At 44.2% G+C, this 17,456-nt stretch overlaps 1 protein-coding gene across 1 annotated transcript; it reads left to right on the top strand.

Moving 5' to 3' along the window:
- The first annotated feature begins 464 nt into the window (after nucleotides 1-464).
- LOC132397044 (profilin-1-like) lies at nucleotides 465-16,843 on the top strand. The gene is made up of 3 exons (XM_059975291.1): nucleotides 465-743; nucleotides 8,700-8,886; nucleotides 13,719-16,843. Exons 1-3 carry the CDS (start codon nucleotides 480-482, stop codon nucleotides 13,817-13,819), a joined length of 552 nt encoding a protein of 183 aa, XP_059831274.1. The 5' UTR covers nucleotides 465-479; the 3' UTR covers nucleotides 13,820-16,843.
- The last annotated feature ends 613 nt before the right edge of the window (nucleotides 16,844-17,456 follow it).

Here is a 17,456-nt window from a genome sequence, read left to right as displayed (position 1 = left end):
ATAGGTAGAAGTGGTAGAGATATATTAGACGGATACGCGGATAGAAAATGATTAAGAGGGAAAGGGATAAACGTGCCCAAAAAGAATTAGTTTACACATCCTGCGACAGCGCGCACTAGTTGGGCCGAAGAGCCCGTTTCTGAGCTGTATTACTGTCTGACCCTGTCATTAACGGGCGCCTCCCCCACCAAAAAAAATCAAACAATAGGAAGAATTTGGAGGGAGTTTATTGGAAGATGAAAAAAGTCAAATTCCCTTTTAAGGCAAAACAAACAGGAACTTTTACAGCGAAAAAAGTTGTCCGCAAAACTCTTCCGCATCACTACATGTGCCTCCGCCTTGGCAAATAGTGCGCCGATGTGTGAGCCGTGGGAGAGCGGGCGGGGGCAGGAGCCGCTGGGCCGGGTGGGGTAGGGGAGACAGTCAGTCCCGGGGAAGGTATGTGGGGTGGGCAGGGTGTGGGAGCCGGCCCGCGGCGGATGGATACAGGCGGGGTGCGAGGCCCTTCCTGTGTGCAGTCGCCTTTAAGTGGGCGCGGCCGGCGGGCGGGTTGCAGTCGCGACGCCGCTTCGGAGTACTTGCACGCAGAACGCTGGTCGGGTCTCCACACAATGGCTTGCACCTGGGACGGTTACATTAGCAATCTCATGAAGGCTGAAGGTGCCAAGGATGCTGTTATCGTGGGCACCGAACCTTTCTCAGTGTGGGCCGCGTATGAAGGCGGCAACCTCAAAAACATCCAGGTGCGAACGGTAGCGCGCCGCGCGACTTGCGCCGTGCTCGCGTTAACCGGCCCGGGACTCTGAATTGGCTCATGCGGTCGATAGAGTCCCTGGCCCAGCGCAACGGCGGGTGAGTGAGTTAGGCATGGTTTGGGGAGGGGTGGCCGCTGGCTGGCGGGGAGGCGCTCCCTCCCCCGGTTAACGCTCCATTTCCGCGTCTCGACCCACGTCCTGACGGCCCGAAACGCCAGCCTTATAAGGCCTTTATAGGTGCTGCGTTGCACCAGCATTTTGTGTGTGTTTCTCGACACGGCCGAGGTTAGGTAAGTAGGAGGGTAGTGGTGTGGGGATGATTGAGAAGGTCTGGGGAACCGTGCGGCTTATGAATGTTGGGCCCGAGGGAGATGGTGAATCGGCTTGGGGCATGGGTGTGGCCCAGCTTCCGGTTGGGCGCCGGGGAAGACGTGGGGTGGACGGGTGTGGGTGACCCGGCTTCGGGTCCCAGTCTCTTCCCTCTCCCCGGTCCCGCGGAGGAAGGTCGAGCTCCGGTAGGGTGGGCGAGAGCTGGCCGCACCCTGCATGCGTGTAGAGATGTTGGTTTGGGGTGGTGGGGGGAGAGACAGAGGAGGAATTCCGCTGTAGCTCTCAACAACTGATCAAACGCTACGGTGGCACACGAGTAAATCTGCAGATGCTGGAAATAAATAAAAACACGAAATGCTGGCAGATCTCAGCAGGCCAGGCAGCATCTATGGGAGGAGGTAGTGACGAGGTTTCGTGCGGAAACCCTTCGTCAGCAGTGAAGTAACATGGGATGGCGGAGAGGGAATAAGAAATAGGAGGAGGGATGAAGTAGAGAGCTGGGAAGTGATAGGCTGGAGGGAAATGGGCTGGGGGAAGGTGGAGAATTATGGGAAATAAAAGAGAAAGAAAGGTAGGGCTGGGGTAGATTATAGTGAGGGGGGGAAAGAGAGAAAGAGAACCAGACTAAAATAATAGATAGGGATGGGGGTAAGGGGGGGGGCAGCAGTATCTGACAGGCATTTGCTATCTTTTTCTGATTTGCAGACCAAAGACGGTTGGGTTGGTCTGGTTTGGTTAGAGATCTATATTTAAATATTGTGAACATTTGGGTGTAATCATAGAGTACTACAGCACGGAAACGGGTGCTTCTGTCCTTTTGGAGTTTATATATTTTATTACAGTGCGGAACGGGCCCTTCTGGCCCGACCAGCCACACCGCCTGGCAGTTCACCGAATTACCTCTAGGTTAATCATGGGACAATTTGCAATGACCAATTTAGACCTTAAAAAAAGGAGCAGAATTAGACCATTTGGCCCATCGAGTTGAGTCTTCATGGTGATCGATCTATTTTCCCTCTTGGCCCCAATCTCCTGCCTTCTCCCTGTATCCTGTCATGCCCTGAATAAATGAGAATCTTACCAGCCTCTGTCTTAATGACCTGATCCCCACAGCTGCTTGTGGCAACAAATTCCACAGATTCACCACTCTCTGGCTAAAGAAATTCCTCCTCATCTCTGTTCTAAATGGACATCTCTCTAGTCTGAGACTCTGCTCTCTGGTCTAAAAATCCTACTACTCTATCTAGGCCTTTCCCTATTTGATGTGTTTCAATCAGGACCCCCCCCCCCCCCCCCCCAATTCTCCTGAATTCCAGTGAGTACAAGCCCAGAGCCATTCAACATATCTCATATGATAAGCCTTTCAATCCCAGAATTAACCTAGTAACATATGTCTTTGGACTGTGGGAGGAAACTGGAGCACCTGAGGGAGACCCACGATGAACGCACAAGCTTCCTTAGAGGATGCTGGTATTGAACTCGAAACTCTGTCCCACCCTGTGGTAGCGTTGCACTAACTGCTATGGTACCATGCAGGTTTTGTGTTGAACTGGGTTGCGTGCAGACAATGGCTTTTCAGCTGGACTAAATGCAGGTAAGTGGGTCTGGCTTGTTAGGTTAACATGAATAAAGTGGGCTGAAGGGCCTGTTTCAATATTGTAAATACCAAAACTTATCCCTCAAATCTTGTTAATGCTACGCTGTGCCCTGGTCTGAAAATCTCACACTGATTTGGTTACTAACGACTGAATATCTCCAAAAAAGGAAATAGTGTGCCAATGCTGCTGAGCAAGTTGAGGTCTGAACTTTGACAAGGTTGTTGGGTGGAAGCAGTGTCAAACTGTCACAGTGAGACTGTCCCTCCCCTTCCCCAATGCGGTGAACTTCATGGTCGGAGGGTTGAATGTGCTTCCTCTATTTGCAGAATTGCTGCACAAGAAAAGCCAGTTTAAGATGGAAACTTCATTTTGCAGATCTTTGAGAGCAGCAGGTACCTGGCAGAAAGATTTCTGTGGATATTGGGGCCCTCTATCCCCTTCTGAAAGACCTCCCTTAACTGAGGATATCCATCCTGCTGACCATAGTCTGTAGATTTAAACATTGCAGATTTTATTAACATCATTTTGTTCTGCTTGATTGAGTTAGGTGATCAGTCTCTGAACGTTTCCTGTCTGCATCCTGCGCTGCCGTAAATCTGATCTTGAACCAAAGAAAGCATCGCTTGAAGTTACGCAGTGCATGTCTGTATTCTCGATTAGTGATGTATTAGCTAATGGAATGGTCCCTAAAACCTTCCCAGACGTGCCTGCTCGGGCAAGGCAAACTAATCCGTATTAATGTTGTAATTTCTCTGCCCAGATCAAATTCATGGTATGTGGGACATTGTAACATTTGCCAATACTGAGAATTTATTGAAAGCTGAACTAGAGCTTGTTGTCTTCCTGCATAATCTACAACACAATAGTATGGGTACTGAATTCTCCAATTCCAGGTAATCTCCTCCCTGTTCTCCAGCTCTTCTCATATACGTCCTTCTCTCCACACATTGGTATTTCCTTCCCTTCCTGCTTACATCTCAAAGGTTCAAAAATTGATTTTATTGTCAAAGTATGACTCTGATATTTGCTTTCTAGGTAGCCATGAAATACTACGGACCTATTGATAGAAAAGGCATCAATGCCTCCCCATGGCATGACAGAAACAAAACTTGGCAAACCTCAAACCCACCCCCTCCCTTGCAGGAAAATTAAGGGGACAATAGCATCAAGACCTTCAATACTACCCACCCCCAAGACAAAAAAAAATCAACAGTTCACCCATCTACTTTATTTGGTTCCATGCTTCTGTCATCTGTAACCCTGGGCCCCTACTCATCAGCTACCTCAGTTCTTGTTGTTTCCACTCATCCTTTCTCTACTTGAATCCATGTCTCAACCAACCCATCCTTACTTGGATCCGTAAGTCTGATCCTGCCCTGCCCATTTCCCTCAGCAGATGCTGCAAGACTTTTGAGTTCGTACACTGTGTGCTTTTTGCTTGGTTTGTCTTGTGGTCCTTTAAACAAACATGGCTGAATTAATGTGTGAACTAATAACCATAAAATGGAGGTGCCAATTTTGAAATTTGCTTGCTCTTTGGATGGAAAGAGAAAATCTGTAAGAAATTGTTTCAAGTATTGGCAATTTTAGATTTCTTAATTCTATAAGATTTCAATTTCAAAAGATGTGGCTTTTGCTCATCCAGTCTGAGTTCTCCCTGATTCCTGATCATGGCAGAGGAGCACATGCCCAGTGTTTCTTGGGAAGGTAAAGTGGACACCCAGGATTTCAGCAGCTTAAATTGGAGAATAACATCTATCTCCTGTCAGTGTGTCTGCACAGCTGGGTGTTGGCATTCAGTGAAGATGCTGAGGCAGAGCTAGGTGTGGGTAAATATTTGCAAAACAAGGTAAGTTTGTGTAGGGAGGGAACAGTTCCATTCAGATTTCAAAGTCCAGCCAGGAGAGCATTATCCAGTGAACGGCTATACAGAAGACTTGTCTGCAAACTTCTCCATGAAGTGCTCTCTTCTGATGGCAAGAACCAGTTGCCAGCAAGATTGGAGAGTGTGATCATGCTTGCAGGATCGAGCCTCAGTTATCCTAAGTGCGCCCAAGGCATCATAGTCGGATGTTGCAGTTTGGGTGTGGTCAAGTTAAGTTTTTTGTATGATGGCTCAAACATCAAAGGTGAATCCTAATTGACCTATTTGCAACAGAGCAGTGCGGTAGGAAAGTGTCAGACATTAATGAGGATCCCCACCACACCCAGGACATGCCCTGTTCACACTGTTACCATTGGGAAGAAGGTACATGCTCAGCAATTCAGGAACAGCTTCTTCCCCTCTGCCACCTGCTTTCTAAATGCATATACCTCATTGCTCTTTTTGCACTACTTATTTAAGTTGTTTGATAGACATGTATACTTTCTGTATACAAGTTTCTGTATAAATATCATGTATTTCCTTTTGCTGCTGCCATAAAGTTAACAACTTTCACAACGTATGCAGGTGATATTAAACCTGATTCTGAGCTGGACAGAGAATGCTCAGGGTAGGCAGGCACTCGTCTTGAGTGTGACCAGAAATGTATTTAGCAGTTTGGTTCAAGAACCTGCCAATGATGTTTTACCATCTTGTCCGGGTGAAAGTATGTGTTGTTGGGTGTGGGGATTTGGATACAATTAGGGCTGGTGTTGGACTTTCAGCTGTTGGTGTCATTTGTACTATGGGATACCGTTGGCATGCCTTGTGTAACTGCACTGTTTTCTGGGCTTCTGACTAAGTCACCTAAAGCAAGTGAAGGTGGCTGGAGCTGAGATGACAGGCCTCCAACATCCCCAGTCATCTTCTTTTGGTGGTGGTGTACTGATTGGAATGCATTTCAGTTTTACTGGAGCTGCTTGATATTATGATCTTGCCTCTGGAATGTAGCTCTAGTCTGTAGTGGGACTGGGGCTGTTACACTAAGCGGGTTATTAGTGCCCCGTCGCTCGTGTTCAATCACTATGCTGCCTGTGAGCAGACAATTGCGTTTTTCCTGTTTTATTTTAATAGTCGTGACATAATCTGGGCATTTTTCCATATCTGGCTAGAAGCCAGTATTGTATGTGCACCAGCTCGGCTAGAGACAGCTAGTTCTAAAGAGCACATCTTCAGTTCAGTAGCTGGCATGTGTTGTCTTTGCTATACCTGGTGACTTCAGTTCTTTGATCTTGTATGGAGTGAATGGTACTGGCTGAAGGCTAGCTTCTGCAATTGCAATTCCGTATGACCTCCAGCTGAGTCACTAACACTGACACCCTGCTCAGTTGTCCATCACCATTCATCACCAGGTCTGGTAGAGCTGTTCCACAGATTGAGTTCAGTTAGTACCATTCTCTGTAGATCTGTGAACCACTGCTGAGCACTTGGCATCTTTAAAGTTGTGATTCACAATACAAAATGCATCTGTGGAGGGCAATAAACAGTTGATGTTTTCGGCCGGGACTTTCATCAGGACTGGAGAGGAAGAAGTACAAGCTGGCAGGTGATAAGGTGAGGGGGTGGGGGTCCCCAAGCAGTCCTTCCAGGTGAGGTTGTACTTCACCTGTGAGCCTGTTGGGGTGGTCATCTGCTTCTAGCACTTGTGGTGTAGGCTCAGCGAGACATGACATAGATTGGGAAACAGCTTTGTTGAACATGTTTGCTCAGACTACCACAAAGTGCAAGATTTCCCAGAGGCTACCCATTTTATTTCTACTTCCAAATCCCATCCCTGCATGTCAATTTTGGTGGTCTCTGTTGCAAAGATGAGGCCGCTCTCAGGTTGGAGGCGCAGCACCTCATATTTCATCTGCGTGGTTTCCAACCTGATGAAGTGAATGCGGATTTCTCCCCTTCCACCTTCTTGCTTTCTGTTCCCCATTCTGGTTCCCCTCACCCCTTCTCATCTGCCTGTCAATTTCCTCCTGTTCCCCTCCTATCCTATCTTCCACAGTCCTCTCTCCTCTCCTATATAGATTCCTTCTTTAGCCTGCTATCCCTCTTATTGCCTCCTAGCTTCTGAAGCAAGAAGCTGGGAGGTATTAGATGGAAGACGTAAAGAGCTGAAGAAGGAAGCCCTTTCCATCTCCCACCAACCACCTTGTACTTTTTCCCCTGCCTCTGGTTTCTTTCTCCTTTCCTGTGCTGGTGAAAGGTTTGACCTGAAATGTTGACTGTTTATTACCCTCCCTAGATGCTGTCTGACGTGCTGGGTTTCTCCAGCATGTTGGTCAGTATTTCCAGCATCTGCAGAATCTTTCTTGTTTGTTACTGGATTTGTGTCTAAGAGTAGACTGAGTAGGGATAGAGGCCCAGCAGCACTTTGTTGTAACAATGAAATGCTTCTGAAGAGCTCCTCATTAAGAGAAGATTTAATATTACTCAAGTTTGTGGAGAGTTTAAAGGAGATTTGCAAAGGAAGCTAGAACATGGCTGGTACATGCTTATGTGGAGTTGATGGAAGCGAATGCAATAGAATTGCTCAAGGCATTTAGACACGTGAACAGTTGGGGAATGAAGGGATGTAGAGAAGATGCCTCCTGTCAAAGGAGAGACTGATTCATAAGAGAGGGCTTGGCCTCAAAGGGATGGTGCTTTAAAAGAGATGAGTAATTCATCGCCACAGATGGTTGTGGAGGCTGTCATTGGGACTTGGAGCTGAGATTAGTAAGAGGGTTAAGGTTTATGGGGGAGAAAGCAGGAGAATGGGATTGAGAATAATCAGCTAGAAATGAAGGGCAGAGTAGACTCAGTGGGCTGAATTTTGCTCCTATATTTGGTCTTGTGGAGACGGCTAGGTACAGGTAGGTGGGATCATGGTCAGAGTAGCCTCGGTAGGCTGATGAAGCTGTTCATGTAATATGACCAACCTGTCTGAGCTCTGGCTCAGGTGCAGGTTTGAACTGTGAGACTGTCTCAGAAAGTTGGCCTTTAGTAAGTGGAGTTCTGATTGCTGTGAAAATAGTGGCAGAATCGTCTAAGTGGATCAAGTATACAGGCAGTTCCTGGGTTACGTACGAGTTCCGTTCCTGAGTCCGTCTTTTAAGTCGGATTTATACGCAAGTCGGAACAAGTACATCCTGTATTATTTAGCATCAGTTAGTCAAACGTTTGTCTTAGTATATATAAAACACTTTAAAAAAGGTATGTATTCCAATAATTAAACCACTGTGTTGCTTAGTAATAATTGTAGCTTTCATTGGGGCAGGGCCTTTCACATGCTCCATTATTCTCACTTTATCCTTTAAAATTGTTCCAATCGTTGACTGACTAGCTTAACACTTTTCTAACGACTGATGGCGTTTCAACTTTAGCTTTATTTCCACTTTATTTTCAATCGTGATGGCTTCCCATCAATGGAACAGAAACACTGCAGGCAGCGGGTTCCAACTTCTGCCGGCTCCCGAGGTCCACTGGGTCCGAAAGTCCGCCGCACTGAGACAGGTTAAATGGGACAAGTGGGGCTGTGCTGGGTTTGGGTACTGTATTTGATCCTCCACAATATTCCGTGTGGGAATTTAAACTTGGAAGTGGCAGTGTTTTTTTTAACAATGTTGAGTTGCACACTCGACATCATCCAAGGCATGGTTGGTACTGGATTGACATCGACCCGGCGCAGGAGCGATCTGTCACTGGATTGAACTCGGGAAACTCAGTTCTCCAGCCTAGTGCTGATCTCACTGCACCACCAGCTGACTGGAATGGTGGGGGGGTGTCCAGGGTGAATTTTGCTAAGAAAAATTTAAGCCAAATACAAAGTTACACAGTGTCAGCGGCAGTGATGTAAAATGGTGGACGGCGTTCTCCTTCCTCGGTTCGTAAGTACGAGTTGTCTGTAAGTCGGACGTTTGTAAATCAGGGACTTCCTGTAGTGTATATTTTAATTGGCCTTCAGTATACAGACACTTGAAGTGTATATTTCCTTAGTTGTATCCACATTTATTTTGCAGCTTTTTATAACTAGAGAAATTAAGATCAAATGCTCATTAACCTAAAGTTCCAACAGGATTTTGGCTTTGGTCAAATCTTTATACTGTTGCATTTGTTTTGCAGGAAGAACAGGTCAAACCACTACTGGCAAACGATACAGCCAGCATTTTCACTCATGGGGTAACCTTGGGAGCCAAGAAGTGTGCCATGATAAGAAATGAAATACAACTGACTGGCTATGCAGATTTGAAGGTCAAGTCCTCATGCGATGACGAAAAACATTGTATTGCTGTGGCCAAGACTCAAAAGGGTCAGTTTTAACCACATTCATGGCCTAATTCTGCTCCTATATCTTATGGCCCAAAGTTTTGAAAAGGACTGGTATTGCAGCATTTGTAACTATCATTGTTCTGTGCAGAGACAGGGCAGAGGTGTGTGTCGGGAATGCACTAAAAATGTTTTGGGCAAAGTAATTATCTAATTAGTGTTGGGTTTCCACAAACTACTGCTGACTAACAACTACAGTTACTGGGTGTACAATGGCTATTGGTCATGAACTAGTCTTTGAAGGAAATGTGGCCAACGTGGACCATGCGAGTGCAGGGATGAACGTGGCTGAAACGATAAATGTGGAGTCCTGTATGCATGCAGGAAGCAGTATGGGAGAGTTCAGGTAGGAGGCTGGGTTAGTGACTATTGTATGTATCTGACAGATGAGCACAGTTTGTGCCCACCAGAGTTGCCAGTTACCCCTGAGTAGAAGTTCAGTAGGAGAATGGGTTGAGCTGTGTGAAGGAGACAGGTGGAGACAAATTGGTTTCTGTTCAAGGAAGATGTGAAGGGCCCCAAGGTTGCAGGAGGGCTCTTGGTGAAGATGAGACTGGAACCAGCAGAGAGTCAGTGGTGTAGGGTCTGAAGGGTTTAACAGATCCAAGAAAAAAAAAGTAGGATCAGGTTCATTATCATTGATGTACGTTGTGAAATTTGTTGCTTTGCAGGACAGTGCAATACATTGATTACAGTAAATTACAAGATAAAAGCAAGTTGGTGTCCGTGGTGCATTCAGGAATCTGATGGCGAGGGGAAGAAGCTGTTTATAAAACATTAAGTGTGTTTCTTCAGATTCCTATACCTCTTCCTTAATGGTCATAATAAGGAGAGAACATGTCCTGGATGGTCCTTTGAGGCATGGCCATTTGAAGTCTTGTGATTATAGTCATGATTGGAAATTGAGCAAAATCACATGAAAAATTCTGGGTGTTCATACTTTTGAATCTTGGGGATTGGGTAGAAGTTGATTTTGTGGGTCTGGCTGCTGAAAGCTGCAAAAGGAAGATTTAATGAAATGATGACCTGAGATCATGATCCATAGGGAAGGAGGAGGTAGACATCAGTTTGCTAATCCTTGCAGTCCTTGTCACCAGGATCAGTGACTAGTGTTTGTCCTTGTGGATGAAGTGCTGCGTGTTTGGGTGTGGGTAAGTTTGAGTTGAGGTGTTGGCAAGCAGACTGCTGTCAGCAGCTGCAAGAGAAGGTACAAGTACAGAAGACATGGAGATGGTGAGGACATAGGTTTGCAATCCATTAGATCAGGCCATAGGGATAAAGTTGATGGTTCAAAATAGAAGGGAAGGAAAGATCCAGTGAAACACTAAAGTTGTGGAAATTTGATGTCTGAATGTTTTTAGAGGTCAGAATGTGCTTGTGCTAAAATATAGATCTTGTGGATGTTCATTGTGTTCTTGGTTTCCTCACTGGGTTGTGTCAAAAATCCAACTTGCAAAGGTGCCCAGCTACCTCACATGTTTAATTGTTGAAATGACGTGATTTGGCAGTGAACCTAGGGCTTTGACTTCACAAGTAACTGACCTGTAGTTCATTTTGGGGGGGTGGAGGGAAATATTACAACCAGTTCAAAACATTGCAAATCTGTTGTACAGAGGTAAATGCAGCTGCCAAATTAGATTATTGTGCTTGAGAAAGTTGAGCTGTGTTCACAAAAACTGAGGTGAAGGTGGGCCAGTGCAGACTGTAGAGCTGTTAAGTTTGAACACTCAGTACTCTCTAGTGCCTCCTTTTCTGAAGATCATTACCAGGTCATCTGGGCTAAGGGGCAAGGTGTAAAGTTGTGTGGTGGATTAATTGAACAGTATGGTCTTGAGACCATAGGCATTCAAGCAAAATTAGGCCACTTGGCCCATTGAGTGCTCTGCCATTCCATCATGGCTTATTAATTATCCCCCTCAGCCCCCATTTTCTGCTTTCTCCCTGTAACCTTTGCCCTGATTAATCAGAACCTAACGACCTCTGCCTCAAATATGCCCAATGAACTGGCCTGTGCAGCTGCCAATGGCAGTGAGTTCCAGATTCACTAACCCAGGCTTAAAATTTTTTTGTGAAGTTCCCCAGTCCTCTACCTTTTTTAAGGTGCTGTCTTTTTGCTTTTTGCTCTCTTTGACTTGTTAGCCACACTGGCCTAATCCTTCCTTCATCCCTTCACCTTTGGGATGTATCACTTCAGTTCAAGTTTAATTGTTATTTAACCATACACAAATACAACCAAACAAAATGATGTTACTCAATACAGTCACACAGCACAAGGCACAAGACACACAAAATAGTTACCAAAAATAAATAGACCAAGACTCGAGTCCATGAACTGCAGTCTGCAGTTGAACACAATACAACTTGTCTTCTGTGTGAACACTGGAGGGCAGAATTAACTCCAGCTTGGATGCTATGCCAAAGCGCCTCCTGCGCTTCTGTCCTGGGCAGCTGAAAACAGGAGGCTCTGGCTTGAGGCCTAGTCCTCGCTACAACAGGCCTTACAGCTTTCCCACTGTCCACCAATGAATCAGATCTGCATTGTGTCTGACAAGGTCTTGCAATCACATGAAAAGTGACCAAGGCGATCACTCACTGTTGAGGAGTGTACATCACCTTTGGACATCGTCACCTCTGATAATCTGCAGAAGTCCAGCTCCAGTTTCTCTGCCAAAGAGCAACTGGACGATGGGGTAGATCTGTAGTACAAGTAGTAATGTTGTGCTGGTAAACAACCAGGTCTTGTTTCTTTCCCTGTGCCTTCCAAATTCTTAATCAAATCTGTGACATTATACAACATCCAATCCAAAATTGCCATTCCCCTGGTGGGCTCAACCACAAGCTGCTCTAAGAAGCTATCTTGTAGGCTTTCTATAAATTCCCTTTCTTGGGATTCAAACTCTATCCATAAGAGTCACCTCTTTCTAAGGATTTAATTTTTATTTATTACCAGTAGAGCCATGCCATCCTCTTCTGTCTGCCTGTCCTTTCGATCCAATGTGTGTCCTTGGATGTTAAGCTCTCATCTATGATCTTTTTTTCAGCCATATCTCAGATGTCCACAGCATCTACTTTATTCTGTATACTGTCAGTGGCAAGGTTTGTGAAAAGAGGTCAAAGGGTTTTAAATGTGGACAGTGTCTATAACCCTAAGGCTAAAGGATGTCCAGGGTTGCCACTGAATTTCTTGTCTGGATGAATTTAGAGCATTTCAAATGTAACTCCCCTTTGTGTAAAGAAAGAAGGCAGAGTTTTGTGTTGTTGGTTTCAGGTTGGGAAGTACTGAGACAAGTGTAGTTGGTGTAGGGGAACTGATGGATGTGCTTGTTAGGTGGCACACAATGACAGCATATGTTTTCACCAGATTGAGTATACTAGCATGGATGAAGAGTTAATAACTTCAAAGCAATTGTGTTAAGTCATCATTAGGTACAACTGATGTGATGGTTAGTCTGAGTATACTGTAGCCAGACTTGCTGATACAGAGGCAGGCACACGAGTGATGAAGGAAAGTGGTATCTAGAGTTGGTGCCATTTCTCATCCCTTTCCTGCAGAACATTAGATTAAATGGGGGTGGGGGGGAGCAATATTATACTGGGTTAACAATAAATTGGAGAACTGTATGGACTGACCAGGGTGCTAGCAATTAGAAAGGAATGTTCAGAACAAGCCCTGGATTGCAACAGTTTATTGAAGCATGTATTGAAGATGGTCTATTCTGGGTCACTTGATCAGTTTAAACTTGGTGTTGAGGATCATGGAATTAAAGTGCTTTGATTTGAAAGGGTTGGAGTATTTCCCAATGACAACAGTGCTTAGGTTGTTGGTCTTGCTTGTATAGCACAAATGGGTTCTGTGACTTGCCCTGTAGGAACAGATGGTTTTATAACCAGGCCCAGCACAAATGATGGTGCAATATCTGCCTGGCCTTGCCTTGCTGATTGAGTGCCAGCCCTGCCAGTCTTTAGTGATTTGGGTGAGACTGACTTTCAATTCCTGCAAATGAGATTGAGGTGCTGGCTGTCCTAACTTCCTCTATTTTAGAGTCATGGTTGGGCCAGAGGGCCTTTTCACACCCTGGGTAACTAAGCTGCCTAGCTGAGCTAGTCCCATCTGCCTGTGTTTTGCCCAGATCCCTCTAAATTTACTCCCATCTATGTACTTGTCCAAATGCCATTTAGACATTGTAACTGACACTTCTGGCAACTTATTTCATATCTCCAGAACCAGCTGTTTTGGGGAAACTCGATCACTAAGATCTTTCCCCTTTTGCCAACAATCTTTACCCTTTAATTTTAAACCACCCAAGGTATCATCAACCTTCACTCCAGAGAAATGTCCCAGCTTGTCCATTCTCACCTTAATTCAATCGTAACAGCTTCCTTTGAAATCTTTTGTTTCCTCTCCTGTTTAGTGATATCCTTCCTATAGTATGGTGACCAGTGCTACAAATGTAGTCTAACAAACAACTTGTCTGGGTGTAATGTCCCAATTCCTGTACACAGTGTCCTGACTGATGGTGAATGTGCTGCCTTGCACTTGTAGTTGAATGATGCTGGTTGCTGCCAGACTTTGACATGTTTATCTTGCATATAGACTGTAAATAGCTGCACCCTACAAATGATTATCCTACTAGTGTATCTAATAGTGAATTGACCCAATTGTTTGTTATTAACCCCCCCCCCCCATCCATACTTGTACCTTGTTTTTGTGCTCTTTGGCATGTAACCTGTGACTCTCTTACTGACATTTGCTTTGCAATGGTGGATGCTATCAGGGCTGTTATTAACCTGTTTTCTCTTTTTTTTTCCCCCCAGCAATAATTATACTGGAGGGCTCAAGTGGGCCAAGTTCAGGTGGTAAAGTAAATATGAAGACATTCGAGTTGGCTGAGTACTTGAAACGGAGTGGTTTCTGATGGCTTTGCTACAACCCGACTCTGCTCCTTGTATCTTCATGAGCTTGTCTACTGCAGTTACCCTTTTTATACTACACTGAAATGAAAGCAACATCTTGTTCAGCTTTAATGCAATGTTACTCAATGATTCTTGGGGTTTATTTCCAATGATTGCAAATCTAATGAGAACCACAAGTCAAATGATCTTTTATGTCAAGTGCAGCTGGTGTCAATAAATCTCTATCACCCACAGACAACTGGTTTAATTTTTCTTTTGCCAAGAAAATGCCCAGTGTCGACTGCACCCATGATTGCTGGGGTTGAGCCACTAGTAACCAACATAATGTTTGCAGGCCATGATCTGTAGAAATTGGGAAATGAGTTCAAGGGCTGTTGCCACTCGGATGGGGCCACTTGCAGACTATTGAGTTCAGTTCTGGTTGCCTCGTTACGTGAAGGATGTTGAAGGTTTGAGAGAATGCAGAGGAGATTTACTGAGATACTGCCTGCATTAGAGAACAAGTTTACTGAAGATGGGTTGAATTGGCTAGGGCATTTTCTCATTGGGCAAGAGAGGATGAAAGGTGGTCTGATGGGGGTGTGGAAGATCAGAAATAGGTTTAATATCACAGGTATATGTCAAGAAATTCAACTTTATGACAGCAGTACAATGCAATACATGATAGAGAAATGGAAACAATTGCAGTAAGTATTACAGTACCTATAAAAAGTATTCACCTCAAGTTTTCATTTTTTATTTTACAACTTTGAATTAAAGTGCATTTAATTTGACTTTTTTTGATGCCAATCAACAGAAAAAACTCATTCCAAGGTGAGAAATGATTTCTACAATTTGGTAAATTTATTACAATTAGTAAACAAAATAACTGATTTGCATAATTACTTGCCCCTTTCAAGTTAGTATTTAGTAGATGCACCTTTGCTAGCAATTACAGCCTGAATCTGTGGAGAGGTCTCTACCAACTTTGCACATCTGGACACTGCAATTTTTCTCGAATTCTATACAAAACCGCTCAAGCTCTATTAGATTACATGGGGATTGTGAGTGAATAGCCCTCTTCAAATCCAGCCTCAAATTCTCAATTGGATTGAGTTTTGGACTCTTGACTTGGCCACTCCAGGATATTAACTTTGTTTTCAAACCATTCCTGTGTCGCTTTGGCTTCATGCTTGGGGTCATTGTCTTTCTGGAAAACAAATCTCTACTCCCAAGTCACAGTTCTCCTGCAGACTGCATCAGGTTTACCTCCAGGATTTCCCTGTATGTTGCTGCATTCATTTTGCCTTCCAGAGCCTGCTGCAGTGAAACATCCCCATGGCAGGATGCAGCCACCACCGTGCTTCACAGTAGGGATAGAGTGTTTTTGATGATATGCAGTGTTTGGCTTATGCCAAGCATAGTGTTTAGTTTGATGGCCAAAAAGCTCAATTTTGGTTTCATCAGATCATAGAATCTGCAGGCAGACTAGCTGAGATTTCATGTGAGTAGTTTTTCTTTTCAACAGTGGCCTTTCTCTTTGAAACAAATTTGTGACTGGTGAAGTACCCAGGCAACAGATGTATGCACAGTCTCTCCCATTCTAGCCACTGAAGCTTGTAACTTTTTCAGAGTGGTCAGGTTTCTTGGTGGCCTCCCTCAGTAGTCCCCTTTTTGCACAGTTGCTTTTTTTTAGGATAGCCTGCTTGATGCAGTTTTACAGAGTGCCATATTCTTTCCCTTTCTGGATGGTTGACTTAACTATTCCAAGGGATATTCAGAAACTTGGACACTTTCTTGTATCCACCTCTTGATTTGTGCTTATCAATAACCTTTTCACAGAATTGTTTGGAGTATTTTTTTCCTGGTATGTTTTTGCCAGGATACTGACTTGCCAGCAGTTGAACCTTCCAGACACAGGTGCATACTTGTGCGATCAATTTATTTTCTGTTTGATATTTGTAATTCATTTATATCACTGTAGAGATCTGTTTTCACTTTGACATGTGTTTTTTTTCTGTTGATCAGTGCCAAAAAAGCCAAATTGAACCTCACTGAATTTAATGTTGTAAAGCAATTTAAAGAAAAAAAAACCTGAACTTTTGAGAGTGTGGGTAGGCACTATGTTAAATAAGTAGTGCAAAAAATATAAATTAAGTGTTTATGGGTTCAATGTCCATTCAGAAATTGGATACAGAGGGCAAGCTGTTCTGAAGTGTTGAGTATGTGTCTTTACTTGTGTCTCCTTTGCTGATGATAGCATTGAGATGAGTGTGGTGGGGGTCTGGATACTACAGAGGCTAGTGCCCATGATGGAGCTAACTACTTTTAAGATTCTTTAGCTTACTTTGTTCCTGTGCAATAGACTGCCCCACCCCATAGCAGATGGTGATGCAGCTAGTTAGAATGCTCCACTGAAGATGCCAGCAAACAATTGCTGGTGACATCTTGTAGTCAATCATTTCAGCTTTTGTTTTCTACTTATTTTTATATTAATTTTGGTTTTGTAAGTCTGTAGTATGATCAAGTGAGCATAGGCTGAGACAAGACGAGCCATGAGCAACTACACTTCTTGACATTTAAAGCATTGTAGTAGATTGAAATATGGAGGCAAATGTGGGGAGTGAATGGTTCTGAGAGAGGCTGCTGCTTCACTTCCTGAAGGGCCACTGATTTGAGTTGCTGCCTTGGGGGGGGGGGGGGGAAGAGAGAGAGGGTTGCTGCAGGGTCCTGATGCTTTCAGATGTTATCAAAATACTTAGATTTACGGATTGAAATGCAGTTTACATTGGCCTCTTTCAGTTCTGTTCCTTTTTCATGTTCTTGCTCATTCTTTCTTGCTGATTTCTGGGCTGGGGGCTTAGGTGATCTGTTAGCTTTTGTGTGAAGGAGGGGTTGGGGGTGTTGGATGTTTTTGTTTTCTGTGGGGAGATTAATTCTTTAAACTGCTTGTATGGTTTTCTGTATGGCTACCTGGAGGATGTAGCCAGAGTTGTATTCTGCATATATACTTTGATAATAAAATAAACCTTGAACCCCTCACGATATATCTATAGAAATTTGCAAGTTTTTTAGGTCACATCAAATCTCAGACCAATGATCTACAGTTGCTGTCTTTGTAGCTGCATTGATATGTCCAGGTTAGGTCCTGACACCCAGGAACTTGAAATTGCTCACTCTCACTTCTGATCCCTTTAAGGAGAAAAGGGTGTTCCTTGAATTACCCTTCCTGAAGTCCACAATCAGTTTTTTTGGTCGTACTGATGTTAGTGCAAAGTTGTTACTGTAACACTTATCGCAGGTATATCTTGCTCCTCTATTCCCTCTCATCACCATGTGAGGTTTTGTCAGTTTTATAGATGGCACTGATCAAGTCAATCACGAGGACTTTCTCTTAGGGCAGAAATGACTAACACAAATAGGCATGATTTTAAGGTAATTGGAAGAAAGTATAAGAAGGATGTCAGAGTTAAGTTCTTACCATGGAGTACTGGGTGATGGAACACCCTGCCAGGGGTGGTGGTAGAGGCAGATACATTGAGACATTTTAAGAGACTTGAATAGGCACATGGGTGAGAGAAAAATAGATTGTTCTGTTTGAGTGAAGGGTTAGATTGAGTAGGTTAAAAGGATAGTACATGTGCCAAAGAGCTTGTGCTG

The sequence above is a fragment of the Hypanus sabinus genome, chromosome 7 (assembly GCF_030144855.1).
Source record: "Hypanus sabinus isolate sHypSab1 chromosome 7, sHypSab1.hap1, whole genome shotgun sequence".
Classification (NCBI taxonomy): domain Eukaryota; kingdom Metazoa; phylum Chordata; class Chondrichthyes; order Myliobatiformes; family Dasyatidae; genus Hypanus; species Hypanus sabinus.
This window is presented reverse-complemented; position numbering and strand designations above follow the sequence as displayed.

What these genes read in the sequence shown, in the direction of transcription:
- LOC132397044 (XM_059975291.1), top strand. Translation starts at nt 480, where the DNA reads ATGGATACAGGCGGGGTGCGAGGCCCTTCCTGTGTGCAGTCGCCTTTA. An exon ending in GCAACCTCAAAAACATCCAG is followed by an intron (nt 744 to 8,699) that starts GTGCGAACGGTA and finishes TTTGTTTTGCAG; the next exon opens with GAAGAACAGGTCAAACCACT. An exon ending in TGTGGCCAAGACTCAAAAGG is followed by an intron (nt 8,887 to 13,718) that starts GTCAGTTTTAAC and finishes TTTTCCCCCCAG; the next exon opens with CAATAATTATACTGGAGGGC.